The 17,155-nt window shown below is 43.8% G+C and overlaps 1 protein-coding gene across 2 annotated transcripts in view; it reads right to left on the bottom strand.

Annotated features, from left to right (window-relative positions):
- Positions 1-17,155, bottom strand: part of LOC141060778 (nucleoplasmin-like) — a 59,529-nt gene that overhangs the window by 36,446 nt on the left and 5,928 nt on the right. For both annotated transcript variants that reach the window (XM_073557131.1, XM_073557132.1), the window contains exon 2: positions 4,282-4,364. In XM_073557131.1, the coding sequence (XP_073413232.1) occupies positions 4,282-4,364 (83 nt within the window). The remainder of the gene's footprint in view (positions 1-4,281; positions 4,365-17,155) is intronic.

Raw genomic sequence — 17,155 nt, 5'->3', positions numbered from 1 at the left:
AGAGCCAAATTCAAGTGTCCCCTTAAAGGACAGCTTGGAGGAAAACGCCGCTGATTCTAGGGAACCGCCTCCTATGGCCACTAGGCGCAAGCGTTTTCCCAGCCGCTGTGGGCACCGGTTGGCAAGGTGACTGGACTGCCAGCAAACATGACAGCTCAGAGGGGCTCCAGCAGACCGGGGCCTGGCTCCCTCACGGGAAGCCCCCTGACGCTCGGACGCCCAATTGGGAGATTCCAGAGGTTTAGCAAAACTGGGTGCCAACCTAAACCTCTGCCTACACAGGGCCCGCTCCAGCCTTCGCTCGGGAAACTGAAGATCAATACGGGTGGAGACGATAAGCTCCTCCAGTGTAGCGGGAATCTCCCTGGTGGCCAGAGCGTCCTTCACATGGCCAGCCAAACCTCTCCAGAATGCCGGAATGAGGACCTTATCTGGCCACTCTAACTCCGAGGCCAGCGTCCGGAACTGGATGGCAAAGTGGCTGACCATGGAAGAGCCCTGTGACAATGCCAGCAGCCGGAGCGCGGTGTCATGGGTGACTCGCGGTCCCATGGAGACATGCTTCAGGAGTGTCCAAGAACTGCGAGGCACTCTGCACCACATGATTACCACGCTCCCGCAGCGGTGTGGCCCACTTCAAAGCCCTGGCCGACAAAAGGTAAATAAATCCCACTTTAGACCGCTCGGAGAGGAATCGTGCTGCCAGCAGCTCCAGCTGTATAGAGCACTGGCTCACGAAACCCCTACAAGAAGCACTGTCACCCGAGAACTTTTCGGACAGTGGGAGGTGGGACAAAGTCGGGGCAGGGGTGGCAGTGGTCACATGGGAGACAGCCTCTGCGGCAGCCTGAACAGCTACCGCAGTAACATCTGCAGGTGAGGCTGAACGCTCGAGAGCCGCCAACCTGCCCTGCAGCTGCCAGATGTTCTGGAGCAGTTGCTGTTCATCCACCATTACTAGCCAGACCCTGGCGCTAGTATAAAAAACAGCAACATCCCTGTTAGGACTGGCAGAACGCACCAAATAATAAAGATGGTAATAAGGTGCATTCGCAGCCCGGGGTCCATCATGCAGGGGTGGAAAACTGCTGCTCAGTAATGGCAGATTCTATATGGCAGTATATTAAAGAAACACATGCGGGTTAATGTCACCCGGTGTGTACAGGGGCAGACTGTTGCTTCACAGAGCCGCACTATCGCTGAACATAAACGCCGGAGCCTGTTTGTGCTCATAGAGCTCGGCTATAGGAGCCCTAGTGTATGGTCACAGGACTCGAACCCTGAGATGCTGGGAGGAGTCCTTCACACCGCAACTGCAGAGTCAGGAAATGATGAATATTAATTGCAACAGGTGTGCACTGCACCGCCTCGGCGGATGCCACTAACCTCCAGAGCGGGGGAAAGCGCTTAACTTGCGAACAGTGCCGCTATGAGGAACGCGGCTGCTAGTGCGGTGCAAAGGTGCCTTGTGCTGAATGGCACTGTGACGCTAACGCTCGTATGGAGAGCAAGATGCTCCGTGGCACATGGACTAAGCCACTGCTGGCGCTGACCCTGACTACTAATTCCCTAACCACATTCGTAATAACCAAGGGAGGGGAATCATAATAAGTCAGTCACCAGTCTCATGCATCCATCTTCACTCACACACATAATAACAAGAGTCTATACTAACCTTTTATAGCCGAGACCTTCCGGACGCTTCCAGATCCCTGTGATGGTCCAATCAGATCTGGAGAAGGACCTGTACATGTGACTCCCGATCCCCAATGGGAGATCGCCCCATGAGCATGCCCAGTGGAGCGACGGAAGGACTTAGACTCTGGAGTGGCTTGCTGCTGACCAGTATTGCTGGCCCAGAGGTGGCAGCAGCAACCAGACCCACAGAGCTGGTCTAAGCAGAGAGCTGGGAACGACAAGTCTGCTGAGCAGGCTCCACTGCGGCTGGAGGAGAATGGGAGACCGTCAAGTGCAAGGCTCAGGATGCCTGCTGTGCAGTGGCAGGAACCTGACGCCTAACAATCCCTCACCTCTCCATCGTTCCGTTCCATGCCGTAATCCATGTCTGGGAGGTAAATAATTTTCAACCTGAGCGGTGCCAAGATGCGACCCTCCGGGCTGAGAACCTTTTATTTCAGATAAAATGCTTTTTGCTGCCATTGTGTTAATTTACTATAAAACTATAGGATTAGTAATGGATAGGTGTCTTATAGACTCCTCTCGATTAGTAATCCGTGGGCTTGATGTCAGTGGACAATACAAAGGTGACATCAATCCCACAAATATGTACCCCACTTGCCACCACTACCGTGCAAGTGGGAAGAGACGGGCAAAGCATCAGAATTGGCGACTCTAATAGAGGTGCCTTTTCTGGGCAGCCGCGGGCTGCCATTTTTAGGCTGGGGGGGGGGGAAGCACCAATATCCATGGCACCTTACTAGCCTCTGAATATCAGCCCCTAAGCTGTGTACTTTGGCAAGGCTGGTTGTCAAAAATGGGTGGGGACCCCATGCTGTTTTTTTTAAATTATTAATTTAAATAATTAAAAAATACGTTGTGGGGACCCCTCTATTCTTAATAACCAGCTAACAGCTGAGGGTTTCAGCCCCCTTCTGTGAGTTTTGCCTGGCTGGTTATCAAAAATACAGGGGAATGCATGTAGTTTTTTTATTTCTTTTTTAATTTACAGCGCAGGAGCCAGCCGCTCCTGCTCATTGTTATTAGCTGTAGCAGGCATTGGCTAACAGGAGCAGTAGTCCCTTCAGCCGATACCAATGATCGGAGGTAAACGTCATACCTTCAATCACAGCTCCACACTCATGCTGTCTTTTGACAATGTGGGACCCACAGCTGTCTGACCGGTGGTGATGATTTCACAGCCAATCAGAAGGGGTGTTTGCCGCAGTGTTAAGCACATGATAGCGTAACAAACACCCGGTGTTCAGGGGGCCGAACCCGAAGAGTACCACGGACTTCCTGGTTAAGTCTGTGTTCAGTGTCCGTGCCTGAACAGTAGGTATTCGGAACGGACGCCTAACTTTACTGTGGGAGTTCGCCCATCTCTTGTTACCAGGTCTCACAGTTGCTGGGTCACACAGAGCGCAGTCCGGCAGTCCACATGACCCCGTGAAATCACTGTACTATGTCAGCCTGCACCCTGCATGACAGAGGCAGCGAAGTCTAGTGATTACACCAGGTAACGCGGATTGCTGGACTGTCGGTCACAGTGCTCTGTGAGACCCAGGCAGGTGTGAACTGGTGCAACCTCAGTGACTTTAGAGAGGTTATGTCAGTTCATAGTCGGCCGGTCTTGCAGAGCAGCGTGCCCAGCAATGACCACTGCGAAAGCTTATGGAGAGTCGTTACAGCACTCCATACACTTCAGATGATATGGGAAATTGCGGGATCGGTGGACTAGTTCAGAACTGCATGGAATTAATTTTAATTTTTTTTTTTTTTTTTTTCCCCCTTTTTATAAATGGGAGAATGTGGGGCATTCGGTGGGGAGTGTTTTTGTGTATACAAAGATTTTTGTGGGTTTTTTTCCCCTTTTTTATTACAGGGCTAGTAATGGGAGGTGTCTGACAGACACCTCTCCATTACTAACCAGGGGTAGCAAGCTTTGATGTTTGAGTGCATTTTCCATACAGTTTCCTTCCTTCTTTTGATGTTATTCACCTTTGCTCTCTCTACTTGTCCTCTGTATCGACTATTTCACACAATCGAGCTCGACAGTTCTGTTTAACAAGGATCATTTACCCAACCCATGGTTCTGACACTCTGGAACCCCGAACTGGGAAAACCTATTCTTCTCACATATTTTGCCCTGTCTAGGCCAGTTACCATCAAGAGTTACTAACTCTGGGCCTTTCTGCTAGATGTCGTCTCCTGTAGATCATTGTCTCTTAGTCACTTCTTCTCTGGATCTCACCATCTTTTTCCTTCAGTCTCCCCTCACATAGACACAGCCTAGAATGCAGCACTGCTCACATTGGACCTTAGGTCCCCTTCTTCTATGCACTCCAGGCCCTATCTAACTCCTTGACAGGAAACCATAACTTTCCCTTCAGCTCACCCCTCCCACTCTGGGCTAGTCCTAAAGATTAACTCTCACTATCCCTACTGTCAAACTACACACGTTATCACCATCATTAACACCAGTCACAACTTACATTATATAATCACAGTTCACATTACAACACATAATACTACTCTTGTTTCTTCAAAGGGCGGGAAATTTTTCACTAATGTTCTCCATACAATATGGTTGTTACATCTTACCGTCCACAATCCCAGAAAATGTGCCAAGTGATCATCTTCAACCTCAAATGTAAACTTCTGGCACGAAGAGCTCAGTTCACAGCCTAGAAATCCAACCATAAAAGTAAAATTGTTTTAAAATGGAATCATTCTGATGTACAGATAGGCGAGCAAATTTCTATTATGGATACTGACTTTAGACTGAACCTGTCATCAGATTCATGCTCTTCAAGCCACAGGCAGCATGAATATAGTCTGTCTGCATTATTGCTGCAGAGACGGTTTGAGTCAAATGTTTGAGGTGATATACTGTTATTAATCTAATTTAAACATATACATGGGTTTAGATTTGGCCTATGGTCAATAGGTTTTTAATCCTCTAGACTGTGCATGAGCAGGTCCTGAACAGAACTGGAATCTCCCCAAGTGTGAAATTGTATCCACTGCGCATGCGCGGGCATCCGAGTGGTCTAGAGTATTTGAAGACTACGGGGGGGGGGAATGTGATTATTCACTCTGTGCATGTGTGGATCCTTTACTTTGTATTGCGCAAGCACCATTGACGTGTGTCTTTACGGGGCTCACTATTTACTAGTTTGTCGCACTATTTGCATGCATCCTGTCACAAACCAAGACGTATATGCTTTATGAATTGGAGACACAAATCTGTGGTGATTCTCTCTTGAAATGGAAAGTATAGTGACGGCATCAGAGTGGGATATTTAAGGTGTCTAGTAGCAATAAGACTGAGCATATCAAGAGGACATCTATTCCTGTACAGTACATCCTTCAGAATATGGCCTCCTGATGAACTGTAATGTGGCACAGGGTGAGGTACTCATCTTCCATGTCCTGGGATGATACATGAAAATGGGGGTCCTGGCTAGGTGTGTGGACTTTGTCTACGGGGAATCTACGTAGGCCTTTGAAGGCAGCATGATACCAATGACTTCAGTTAGCCAGAACCAGATGTTGAAAGATTCAGTGAGGGAGACCACCAATTAAACAAACAGTTTTATCCTAAGCATCAACCTGGTGGTGATTATGTACAATAGATAGAGGGTGCATAACTTTACGAACATTTAATTTAGAACATGGAGCATCTTCACACACATTCGCTCTCCCCTTCTCTAGGCTTGCTAGTTTCTGCCTCTGCCTGCTAGTTTCTCTGCTTTCACGACAACCCAGCACAGTACCTTGTGAACGATGGAAGCTTCCGACAACAGTACTTCAGTCCAGTAAGTACGTGTTCTGTACTTCTGAAATGGAGGCAAGGAGGGGGTAGTCGTGGCTGAGGGTGGGAGTACTGGCACACCCTGGCTCTTCGCCAAATTAACACATTGTAGTCCACTCACTTGTAAGTCGGGGTCCCTTTTCTCTTAACACCACACAATGATAGAGTCCAAGTTCATCTTCAACAGAACAATTTTACTCAGCTCGTCCAGTCTAGTCACAGAAACAGCACAAGATTCTTCGCAGAACATAACCATTCCATTCCATGTACTGTCCCTCATTCCTCCAGGATTTTCACATTTCTGCACCGGCTCCATCTGTACCGCAGCTTCCTGACTGGTTAGACTAACCCACTTCAGGAGTTCCCCGCCCGCTTCCCTCTCCGAAGGTGAAGTTGAAGAATGGCTCTTCCATTTCTTGCTAGGCCGTAGGCGTCGGACGTTAAGGGTTGTTCCCACGAAGTTTGCTGCTACCATTCTTATACTGCCCTGATATTCCTCCACCACCATGTGACTGTCAGCTCTTAGGGCCTGGACCACTGGGCTCCTCTACTTAAACGTTCCACTGGACATGACTGTCCTATCCTTCCTCCCGCCTTATACACTATCTAACTCGAGGAAGCTCTCCCAACTACTTTTTCCTAGCCCCTCCTAACCAGACAAATCCTATTGCTCTAACTAATCCCTATCCTATTGTGCTTCCCCCTACTGGTCCAAGTCCTACACTATCCCTATATCTTCGCATCACATAAACATAGGTACAATGCAATACACAATGTTATGATGAGTCACCGAAGGAGGAAAAAACAAAATACCAGCTAAGTCCAGAAAAACAGAGAGGTTGGCAGCTATCGGATTGCAGACCCCTGAACCTATCCACAACAACTAGCAGTAGCCGTGGGGGGTTCCTACGGTGCCCTAGACCCCTCGATCACAGCCGGAGAACTATATAGCCTAAAGACAGAAAGGGGAAAAACTAAACTGCCCCAGAGCAGACCCCAAAGCAATAGGCAGCCCCCAACATATAATGACGGTGAAGCAAGATGAAAACACTAACACAGATAGAAAGATAGGTTGAGCAAATGATGGGGCTCAAGCCAACTACATAGGACAGGATAGGAAAGCTGCTGTCTGCTATCCGCAAAAACCCTATCAAAAAGAGCCAACCGACTGATAGGAAAAACAGGCCCTGAAGTCGCTAGGCTTCAAAAGACTATATCAGCACTCAGGCATATTCTGAAGACAGAGCAAAATATCAACAGATCAGAGACAAAAATTTAATTCAGCTCACCCCCGGCCGGGGATGGCAGAACTCCCAAAAAAGAAGGCAAAACAAAAACAAAACTGAAGAGTACCAAGCAGAGCAGAAAAACTTAGCTTTGAGATGCAGGAATCAGACTGGTCTCCAAGAATCCAGCAGGAAAATCACCAGCCAGGAAGAAGGGCGTTGGCAGCCTTATATCCAGTCCTCAATTCCAGCCACCCAGGTGTTTGGTAATCAGTCTCACTACCTTCCTTCACTAGAGGAGGGAGTTCATCAGACCTCAATGGTGAAGGGAAAAATGAACTCACAACAGTACCTCCCCCTTGAGGAGGGGTCACCGAACCCTCATCCATGCCACCAGGGCGATCCAAGTGAGCCCGATGAAAGGCACGCACCAATCTTTCGGCATGAATATCAGAGGCAGAGACCCAGGAATTATCCTCCGGACCATAACCCTTCCACTTAACCAAATACTGGAGTCTCCGTCTAGCCAGACGGGAATCCAGTATCTTCTCTACCTCATATTCCATGTTACCTTCAACCAATATAGGGTCAGGAGGTGCCACCACAGGAACTACTGGTTCAACAAACCTCTTCAACAAGGACTTATGAAACACATTATGAATTTTAAGTGTGACAGGAAGAGCCAACCGAAAAGAGACCGGATTAATAATATCCAAAATCTTGTAAGGTCCAATAAATCTAGGCTTAAACTTAGGAGAAGCCACCTTCATAGCGATATTTTTTGATGACAAACAAACCATATCACCCACCTTAAACTGGGGACCAACGGTCCTACGCCGGTTGGAAAACCGCTGGGCCTTTTCCTGGGAGAGAGACAACTTATCCACTACTTGGTCCCAGATCTGGTGCATTCTCTCCACCACAGTGTCAACACCTGGGCAGGCAGAAGGCTCCACCTGCCCTGAAGAAAATCGAGGGTGAAAACCAAAGTTACAAAAAAAAGGTGACATCAAAGTGGCAGAACTAGCTCTATTATTTAAAGCAAATTCGGCCAAGGGCAAAAATGAAACCAAATCATCCTGATCGGCAGAAATAAAACATCTCAAATACGACTCCAAAGTCTGGTTTGTTCTCTCCGTCTGCCCATTGGTCTGAGGGTGAAACGCAGAGGAGAAGGACAACTGAATTCCCTGCTTGGAACAGAAAGTCCTCCAAAATCTAGACACAAACTGATCTCCTCTGTCAGATATAATGTTCTCAGGAATCCCGTGCAAGCGAACCACCTGTTGCAAAAACAAGGGCACCAACTCAGAGGAAGATGGCAACTTAGGGAGTGGTACAAGATGGACCATCTTAGAGAATCTATCACAAATCACCCAAATAACAGTCATTCTCTGAGAGACAGGCATATCAGAGATAAAATCCATTTAAAATATGGGTCCATGGCCTCCTGGGCACCGGCAAAGGCATCAACAAGCCACTAGAGCGAGAACAAGGTTTAGACCGGGAGCAAGTCCCACAGGACTGCACAAAATTCCTGACATCACGAGACAAGGCGGGCCACCAAAAAGATCAACTCACCAGATCTCTAGTACCAAAAATACCTGGATGACCAGCCAATGCAGAGCAATGAACTTCAGACATCACTCTCTTCCTCCACTGGTCAGGAACATACAACTTTCCACTGGGACAATGCTCAGGTTTGTCCTCCTGAAACTCTTCCAGAGCACATCTCAAATCGGGCGAGATGGCAGAAAGAACTACCCCCTCGCCTAAGATGGTAGCAGGCTTGGTCACAACAGGAGAATCAGCAAGGAAACTCCTAGAGAGGGCGTCTGCCTTGACATTCTTAGTGCCCGGAAGAAAAGAGACCACAAAATCAAAACGTGTGAAAAACAAGGTCCACCTAGCCTGTCTAGGATTCAAGCGCTTGGCCGACTCCAGGTAAATCAAATTCTTGTGGTCAGTAAGGACCACGACTTGGTGTTTGGCTCCCTCCAACCAATGTCTCCACTCCTCAAATGCCCACTTCATGGCCAACAGTTCCCGATTTCCCACATCATAGTTACGTTTGGATGGGGAGAACTTTCGGGAAAAGAAAGCACAAGGATTCATTTTAGATGTCACAGGATCTTTTTGGGACAACACCGCTCCTGCACCAATCTCAGAAGCGTCCACTTCCACCTGAAACGGGAGTGAGACATCAGGTTGCCTCAAAACCGGAGCAGAAGTGAACCTTCGCTTCAGCTCCTGAAAGGAAGAAACAGCCTCCGGAGACCAATTCAGCACATCAGCACCCTTCCTAGTCAAATCCGTCAATGGCTTGGCAATACCAGAAAAATTAGCTATAAATTTCCGATAAAAATTAGCAAAACCCAAAAACTTCCGGAGGGCCTTCAAAGAAGTGGGCTGAACCCAATCATAAATGGCCTGTACCTTGGCCGGGTCCATTTCAATAGATGACGGAGACAAAATAAATCCCAAAAATGAAATCCTCTGTACCCCAAAAAGGCATTTCGATCCCTTGACATACAGGGAATTCTCCCTCAAAATCCGGAACACAGTCCGAACATGTTCCACATGAGAGTCCCAATTCTTGGAGAAGATCAAAATATCTTCCAGATAGATAATCAAAAATTTATCCACAAAGTCTCGGAATATATCGTTCATGAAGCACTGGAAGACAGAAGGGGCATTAGTGAGCCCAAAAGGCATCACCAGGTACTCAAAATGTCCCTCCGGAGTATTAAACGCCGTCTTCCATTCATCCCCATGCTTAATGCGAATAAGATTGTACGCCCCCTGAGGTCAAGCTTGGTAAACCAGCAAGCACCTTTAACTCTGGAGAATAGATCAGAAATCAGGGGTAACGGATACTGATATTTAACAGTAATTTTGTTGAGGGCACGATAGTCAATACAAGGCCTTAATGAACCATCCTTTTTAGCCACGAAAAAAAACCCAGCACCTAAGGGTGAAGAGGATGGTCTAATATGACCCTTCTCCAATGCCTCCTTAATATAGGATCGCATAGCCTCGTGCTCGGGTACAGATAAATTGAAAAGCCGACCCTTGGGGAATTTACACCCCGGGTTCAGCTCAATTGCACAGTCATAACTCCTATGAGGAGGCAAAGACGCAGACTCATTCTCACTAAATACATCTTCAAAGTCAGCCAAATAGTCAGGAACATCATGTGACTGGGGAGAGGTGGAGAAAACAGGAGCATCACTAAGGGCACACCGACAACCCCAACTCACCACAGACAAAGATTTCCAATCCAGAACTGGATTATGGATTTGCAACCAGGGAAACTCCAGAACAATGGTATCATGCAAATTATGCAACACCAAAAATCTGCAATTTTCTTGATGGTCTGGGGCGACCCGCATTACCACCTGGATCCAAAACTGAGGTTTATTCTTCGCCAAAGGAGTAGCATCAATACCCCTCAAAGGGATAGGCGTCCGCAGAGGTGTCATAGGAAATCCACAACGTTTAGCAAAATCCAAGTCCATCAGGTTCAGAGCTGCTCCTGAATCCACAAAAGCCTTGGCGGAAAATGTGGACAGGGAGCAGATCAGAGTAATTGCCAGAAGAAACTTAGGTTGAACACCACCCACAGAAAACGTGTGTGCACAACGTTTCTCTCGTTTAGGGCACACAGAAATAATATGCGAGGCATCTCCACAAAAAAAAAAAAACACAGCTTATTACACCTTCTGAACTCCTGACGTTGCACCCTAGACAAAAATCTATCACATTGCATAGGTTCAGACATTTGTTCAACAGGTGGTAACATCTCTCATGTAGTTTTGCGTTCACGTAAACGCCGATCCACCTGAATGGCTAATGACATAGAATCGTCAAGACCAGAGGGAACAGGAAATCCCACCATAGTATCTTTTACAGTTTCTGACAAACCCTTCCGAAAGAGGGCTGCCAAGGCACCATCATTCCAGGTAGTAAGGACAGCCCACTTTCGGAATTTTTGACAGTACAACTCTGCCGAAAACCGACCCTGGCTTAATGCCAACAGGATGTTTTCAGCCTGATCAATAGCATTAGGTTCATCATACAACAACCCCAAGGCTCGAAAAAATGCGTTCACATTATTCAGAATAGAATCATCAGGTTTCAAAGAAAACGCCCAATCCTGGGGATCGCCGCGCAGCAAAGAGATGACAATTTTAACCTGCTGCGCGGAGTTCCCCGACGACTTAGGCTTCAAGGCAAAAAATAATTTACAATTATTCTTGAAATTCAAAAATTTAGACCGATCCCCCAAAAATACATCAGGAGAAGGAATCTTTGGTTCAGCAGCATGTGAATGAGCAAGATAGGCGGAAATTCCCCGCACTTCAGCAGCGAGCTGCTCCACACGATAAGACAATTGCTTCATCTCCATTGAGAGAAAAATTCCTCCTACGGCCTCAGAGATCTAGAGGAAAAAATATGCACACAAAAAAAAAAAAAAATTCTGACACTTTTTTTTTTTTTTTTGTACAATTCTCTCCTGCTATTGAGTACCCTAGGATCTGCGGTATGGCTGGTGATTCTGTTATGATGAGTCACTGAAGGAGGAAAAAACAAAATACCAGCTAAGTCCAGAAAAACAGAGAGGTTGGCAGCTATCGGATTGCAGACCCCTGAACCTATCCACAACAACTAGCAGTAGCCGTGGGGGGTTCCTACGGTGCCCTAGACCCCTCGATCACAGCCGGAGAACTAAATAGGCCTAAAGAAAGAAAGGGGAAATCTAAACTGCCCCAGAGCAGACCCCAAAGCAATAGGCAGCCCCCAACATATAATGACGGTGAAGCAAGATGAAAACACTAACACAGATAGAAATATAGGTTGAGCAAATGATGGGGCCCAAGCTAACTACATAGGACAGGATAGGAACGCTGCTGTCTGCCATCCGCAAAAACCCTATCAAAATGAGCCAACCGACTGATAGGAAAAACAGGCCCTGAAGTCACTAGGCTTCAAAAGACTATATCAGCACTCAGGTATATTCTGAAGACAGAGCAAAATATCAACAGATCAGAGGCAAAAATGGAATTCAGCTCACCCCCGGCCGGGGATGGCAGAACTCCCAAAAAAGAAGGCAAAACAAAAACAAAACTGAAGAGTACCAAGCAGAGCAGAAAAACTTAGCTTTGAGATGCAGGAATCAGACTGGTCTCCAAGAATCCAGCAGGAAAATCACCAGCCAGGAAGAAGGGCGTTGGCAGCCTTGTATCCAGTCCTCAATTCCAGCCACCCAGTCATCATCTAGCTGCCCAGGTGTTTGGTATCAATACAAAAAGGGTGGGGGAACAAGAGGCGCAATAGTGCCCTATCACTAGTGACACTACGATGTGAGTGGTGTAATGCAGTTCCACGCACCTATTCCAGTTGTGTGACCCACAACTGGCTTGAAGACATAACACAGTATCAGCTGCTGCAGGACCTCCACCGACCACTCCAAAGTGGAAAAACTGCCAGAGAATATGGGAAGCAAGATGTGCCACAGTCCGCGCTGCTGAATCCACAAAATCACCTGGGATGCAAGATGTAGTAACAAAGTACTTCTTTATTCCTTCCTACGCATTTCGGCGCCCTTCCTGGCACCTTCCTCAGGGATATTACACCAGCCATAGGAGCAGGGAATTTATAGCCCCTTCCATTAGCAATTATGGGTGTGTTCTGTTTACATATGATGTCATAATGGTCATCACTGGGGGAGGGGCCAGCATTTTTGGCACAATTTCACACAAATAACATAATAAAACAAGAAAATCCTTCAAAATACTTGCTAAAATGTACATAAAAATCCTACCAGTAAAATGATATAAAGACCTTCATAAAAATTGCAGCGGAAAAATTGCCAAAGTATCCAGACTGTCAATGCAAAAAAAAAAAAAAAATAATAATTTTTTTAAAAACATTTTCTCCCGACTTTCAGGGTAGTAGAACCCATGTGTTTACTGGTTTCATTGTTTTCTCTTGTGACATATGTTGAGCGCCACCGTCCTGCTGGTATCAGTGCCATTGGAACATAGGTTCTATGAACTATTTTTTCACAAAACTATCCTGTTAAATATGTGATACTATGGTTTGTTAAAAAATTATTATAAAAAATTGCAATGAACAATTTTCTTTATTTTTGTTTTGTAGGAGGGAATCAAGGAGCGATGCCACTATTAAATAAAATGGATTATTTCTAAAATTAACTGCTTTTAAAAAACTTTTATTTTCATTTTTATTTTTATTATTATCAATAAAGAATTATCTAAAAATTACTATTATATAACCGTATTATTAAAAATGGCCTGAGGAAAGTATCTATCATCTTCTGTATAGTTATGGTCACTATTTTATATATTAATTGTGGTGGTGTCACCCATGAAACGTGTGTCTGTTGGTCTAGCACACCTGGGTTCTAGTCCCCAGGAAAGTCACAGGTCTCCATCAGGAAAAATTATAAATTGTTATGAGCTTATGCATATTAAATTAGGGAATTGTGAAATTCTAGATAGGATACCAACTTTGATATATATTTAAACAAAATAAATGTGTCATTAGGTGTATGTGAGACATTAAGTGTTTATATATACCCGTGCGATCAAAAAAGTAGTCAGATGAAAAGATAAATAAAATGAAAAAAGATAGAATGAAAAAATAAAGTGAGGTTGGCTTAAGTGTGTGACATAAGGATGCAGGAATTCCTCCTACTATGGTGCGCCTTTCTTACCCACTCAGGATGTGACCAAGAGAGGGGGTTGGGGGATTATAATTTATATTAGTTCTGAAATTATGTTTAGCCCTCTCGGTTTTAATGTGTCCAGTTTAAACATCCAATATTTTTCACGTTTTTTGAGCAGCTCGAATCTGTTGAGTATATTCACTGCTATATGATCGATCGGGGTTATCTTGATTGCTGTTGCATCTCTGTTATGATACGTGTCATAATGGAATGACACTCCATGTGCTCTATACCCACTCTTTATATTTGAACGATGTTTGTTTAGCCGCTCATGAAGTGGTCTGATAGTTCTGCCAACATACTGCATGCCACATGGACACACAAGCAGGTAAATTACAAACTCTGTAGAGCAATTCATGTCATGTTTAATGGTAAAGGATTCATTCGTTGATGCGGATTTAAAGCTGCTTGTCTGTTGGATGCTCCGACAACAAAGGCATCTATTTTTTCTACATTTTGAGGTCTTTTTCTGCAGTACTTTGGCATAATTCGTGGTTGTCTTCTGTTTGAGCCTACTAGGAGCTATTATCCCTTTAATGTTTGGCGCCCTGCGGAAAGTAATCCCTGGTCTATCAGGTACAATGGATTTTAATATTGGATCACTTAGAAGTAAGTGCCAGTGTGTATGAAGGCATTTTTTGATTGACTTGTGACAATTATTATAAGTCGTTATAAAATTAAATGCTTTGTTCTTCTCTGTCCCTTTTCTGTCTTTCTGTATAAGGAGGGTTTCTTGCGGGATTTCTCCACTGTGCTTTTGTGTGCTGGATATCAATCTTTTTGGGTATCCTTTCTCTAGGAATCTTTTTCTGAGTATTTCAGATTGAGAAGCGTAGTCATCCTTGGAAGTGCAATTCTTCTTAATCCTTCTAAATTGATTGGCCGGTATATTACGCAGCCATTTTGTGTAATGTCCACTCCTGAAGTCAATATATGAATTCCTGTCCGTAGGCTTAAAGTATGTTTTTGTATGTATCCTTGTGCCATCAGAGAAAATTGTTAGGTCCAGGAAATTGATGCTTTCTTCATGTATTGTTCGTTCAAAATTTATCCCCCAGTGGTTATTAATTATGTCACTGAAAAACTCCTCCATGTCACCAACTTCCGTGTCCCAGATCAGGAATAAGTCATCAATAAACCTTTTATATAAAACCAAGCCATTCTTGTATTTTTTTCCATATATATGTATGTCTTCAAAAAGACCCATAAAAAGATTAGCGTACGAGCAAGCTGTTTTCGAACCCATAGCTGTACCATACTTTTGATGGTACATGTCACCATCAAAGGTGAAAAAGTTATTGTTTAATATGAAATTTAGGCCATCCAGAATGAAGTTGATGTTCCTTATATCCAATTGTATGTCTCTTTTTAGATAGTATTCAATACAGAGTAATCCTATTTCATGACCTATATTTGTGTACAATGATGTAACATCCATGGTGACAAATCTATATGATTTTTTCCATGTGATTCTTCCCAAAATCCTGATCATATCCGTAGAATCTTTAATATAGCCTTCTAATTTCACCACGTATTTCTGTAAATTTCTATCAATATAGGTGGCAAGGTTACTTGTCAGGGAATCAATTCCTGAGATTATTGGTCACCCAGGGGGATTGTCCAAGCTTTTATGAATCTTGGGCAAGTGGTATAGGAATGGAATGGGGGTTGCCTTTTTATTAGAAACTTCTTTAAGTCCTTATTGATTATCCCCTGTTGGAATGCCATGTTTATTTTTTGATTGTGTATTTTTGTTAATGTGGGGTATGGGTTATTTTTTACTTTCTCATAGTATTTAGTGTCCGACAATAATCTTAATGCTTCTTTTTTATAATCATTGGTGTTTTGCATCACTATGCAGCCCCCCTTATCGGCTGCCCGAATTACTATTTCACTATTCTTACCCAAATTTTTCAGGGCTTCTCTCTCTTTCTTCGTGAGATTATTCTTATCCCCCCTTAAGTTGCCGGCTTTCTTCATTAAGGTGTCCTTTTTAAGATCTTTTAATAGTAAGTCTTGGAACGTCTCTAGTATATGACCCCTACTTTCCAAGGGATAGAAATTGGATTTTGTTTTCAGAGTAGGATCAGATGATGCTTCACTTTTGTTATCTTTCGTGTCATCTGGCTTTAATAAGAAATGCCTTTTGAGAGTCAACCTCCTAATATACTGATGCACATCTATAAAAAGTTTAAAATCGTCTGGTTGGTTCGTGGGGCAGAAAAGTAAGCCCTTATTCAGAAGTTCCTTTTCTTCTTCTGTCAATGAATAATCTGATAAATTAATGACATTATTATTAGTTACCGTTATCTGTTTCAATCCCGGAAAGTGATCTTTGCTTTTTTCTTTATTTCCTCTTCCTCTCTTTCCCCTTTTTTTCTTTTTCCAAGAGTGGGACTGAAAAATTTCGTTATATTTTGATTTGTTACGTTTACAGCAGCTAAAAAAGGAACTATGCCATTATTTTGATTTTTTGAGTTGTCTAATATAACCTTTTGTGTAGGGGTATTGCTACCTGTTTCTATAGGTGTTGGTGTTACTATACTGATTAAATCCTCCTGGTTCTGATCAGTTTCTGTAATAATCATTAAGTCGGGTACAGAGTTTTTATTGTTTTCAATGGCTTATTATTGTCATGTAATATGATTGGGTCTAGGGGCCTCTCTCTGTTGATTCTATAAGAATAATCTCACGAAGAAAGAGAGAGAAGCCCTGAAAAATTTGGGTAAGAATAGTGAAATAGTAATTCGGGCAGCCGATAAGGGGGGCGGCATAGTGATACAAAACACCAATGATTATAAAAAAGAAGCATTAAGATTATTGTCGGACACTAAATACTATGAGAAAGTAAAAAATAACCCGTACCCCACATTAACAAAAATACACAATCAAAAAATAAACATGGCATTCCAACAGGGGATAATCAATAAGGACTTAAAGAAGTTTCTAATAAAAAGGCAACCCCCCATTCCATTCCTATACCACTTGCCCAAGATTCATAAAAGCTTGGACAATCCCCCTGGGTGACCAATAATCTCAGGAATTGATTCCCTGACAAGTAACCTTGCCACCTATATTGATAGAAATACGTGGTGAAATTAGAAGGCTATATTAAGGATTCTACGGATATGATCAGGATTTTGGGAAGAATCACATGGAAAAAATCATATAGATTTGTCACCATGGATGTTACATCATTGTACACAAATATAGGTCATGAAATAGGATTACTCTGTATTGAATACTATCTAAAAAGAGACATACAATTGGATATAAGGAACATCAACTTAATTCTGGATGGCCTAAATTTCATATTAAACAATAACTTTTTCACCTTTGATGGTGACATGTACCATCAAAAGTATGGTACAGCTATGGGTTCGAAAACAGCTTGCTCGTACGCTAATCTTTTTATGGGTCTTTTTGAAGACATACATATATATGGAAACAAATACAAGAATGGCTTGGTTTTATATAAAAGGTTTATTGATGACTTATTCCTGATCTGGGACACGGAAGTTGGTGACATGGAGGAGTTTTTCAGTGACATAATTAATAACCACTGGGGGATAAATTTTGAACGAACAATACATGAAGAAAGCATCAATTTCCTGGACCTAACAATTTTCTCTGATGGCACAAGGATACATACAAAAACATACTTTAAGCCTACGGACAGGAATT

This window comes from Dendrobates tinctorius, unplaced genomic scaffold, assembly GCF_039654945.1.
Source record: "Dendrobates tinctorius isolate UK_male_01 unplaced genomic scaffold, ASM3965494v1 ptg000245l, whole genome shotgun sequence".
In the NCBI taxonomy this organism is placed as follows: Eukaryota; Metazoa; Chordata; class Amphibia; order Anura; family Dendrobatidae; genus Dendrobates; species Dendrobates tinctorius.
Note: the sequence above shows the minus strand (reverse complement) of the source record. Positions and strands in the feature narration are given on the sequence as shown.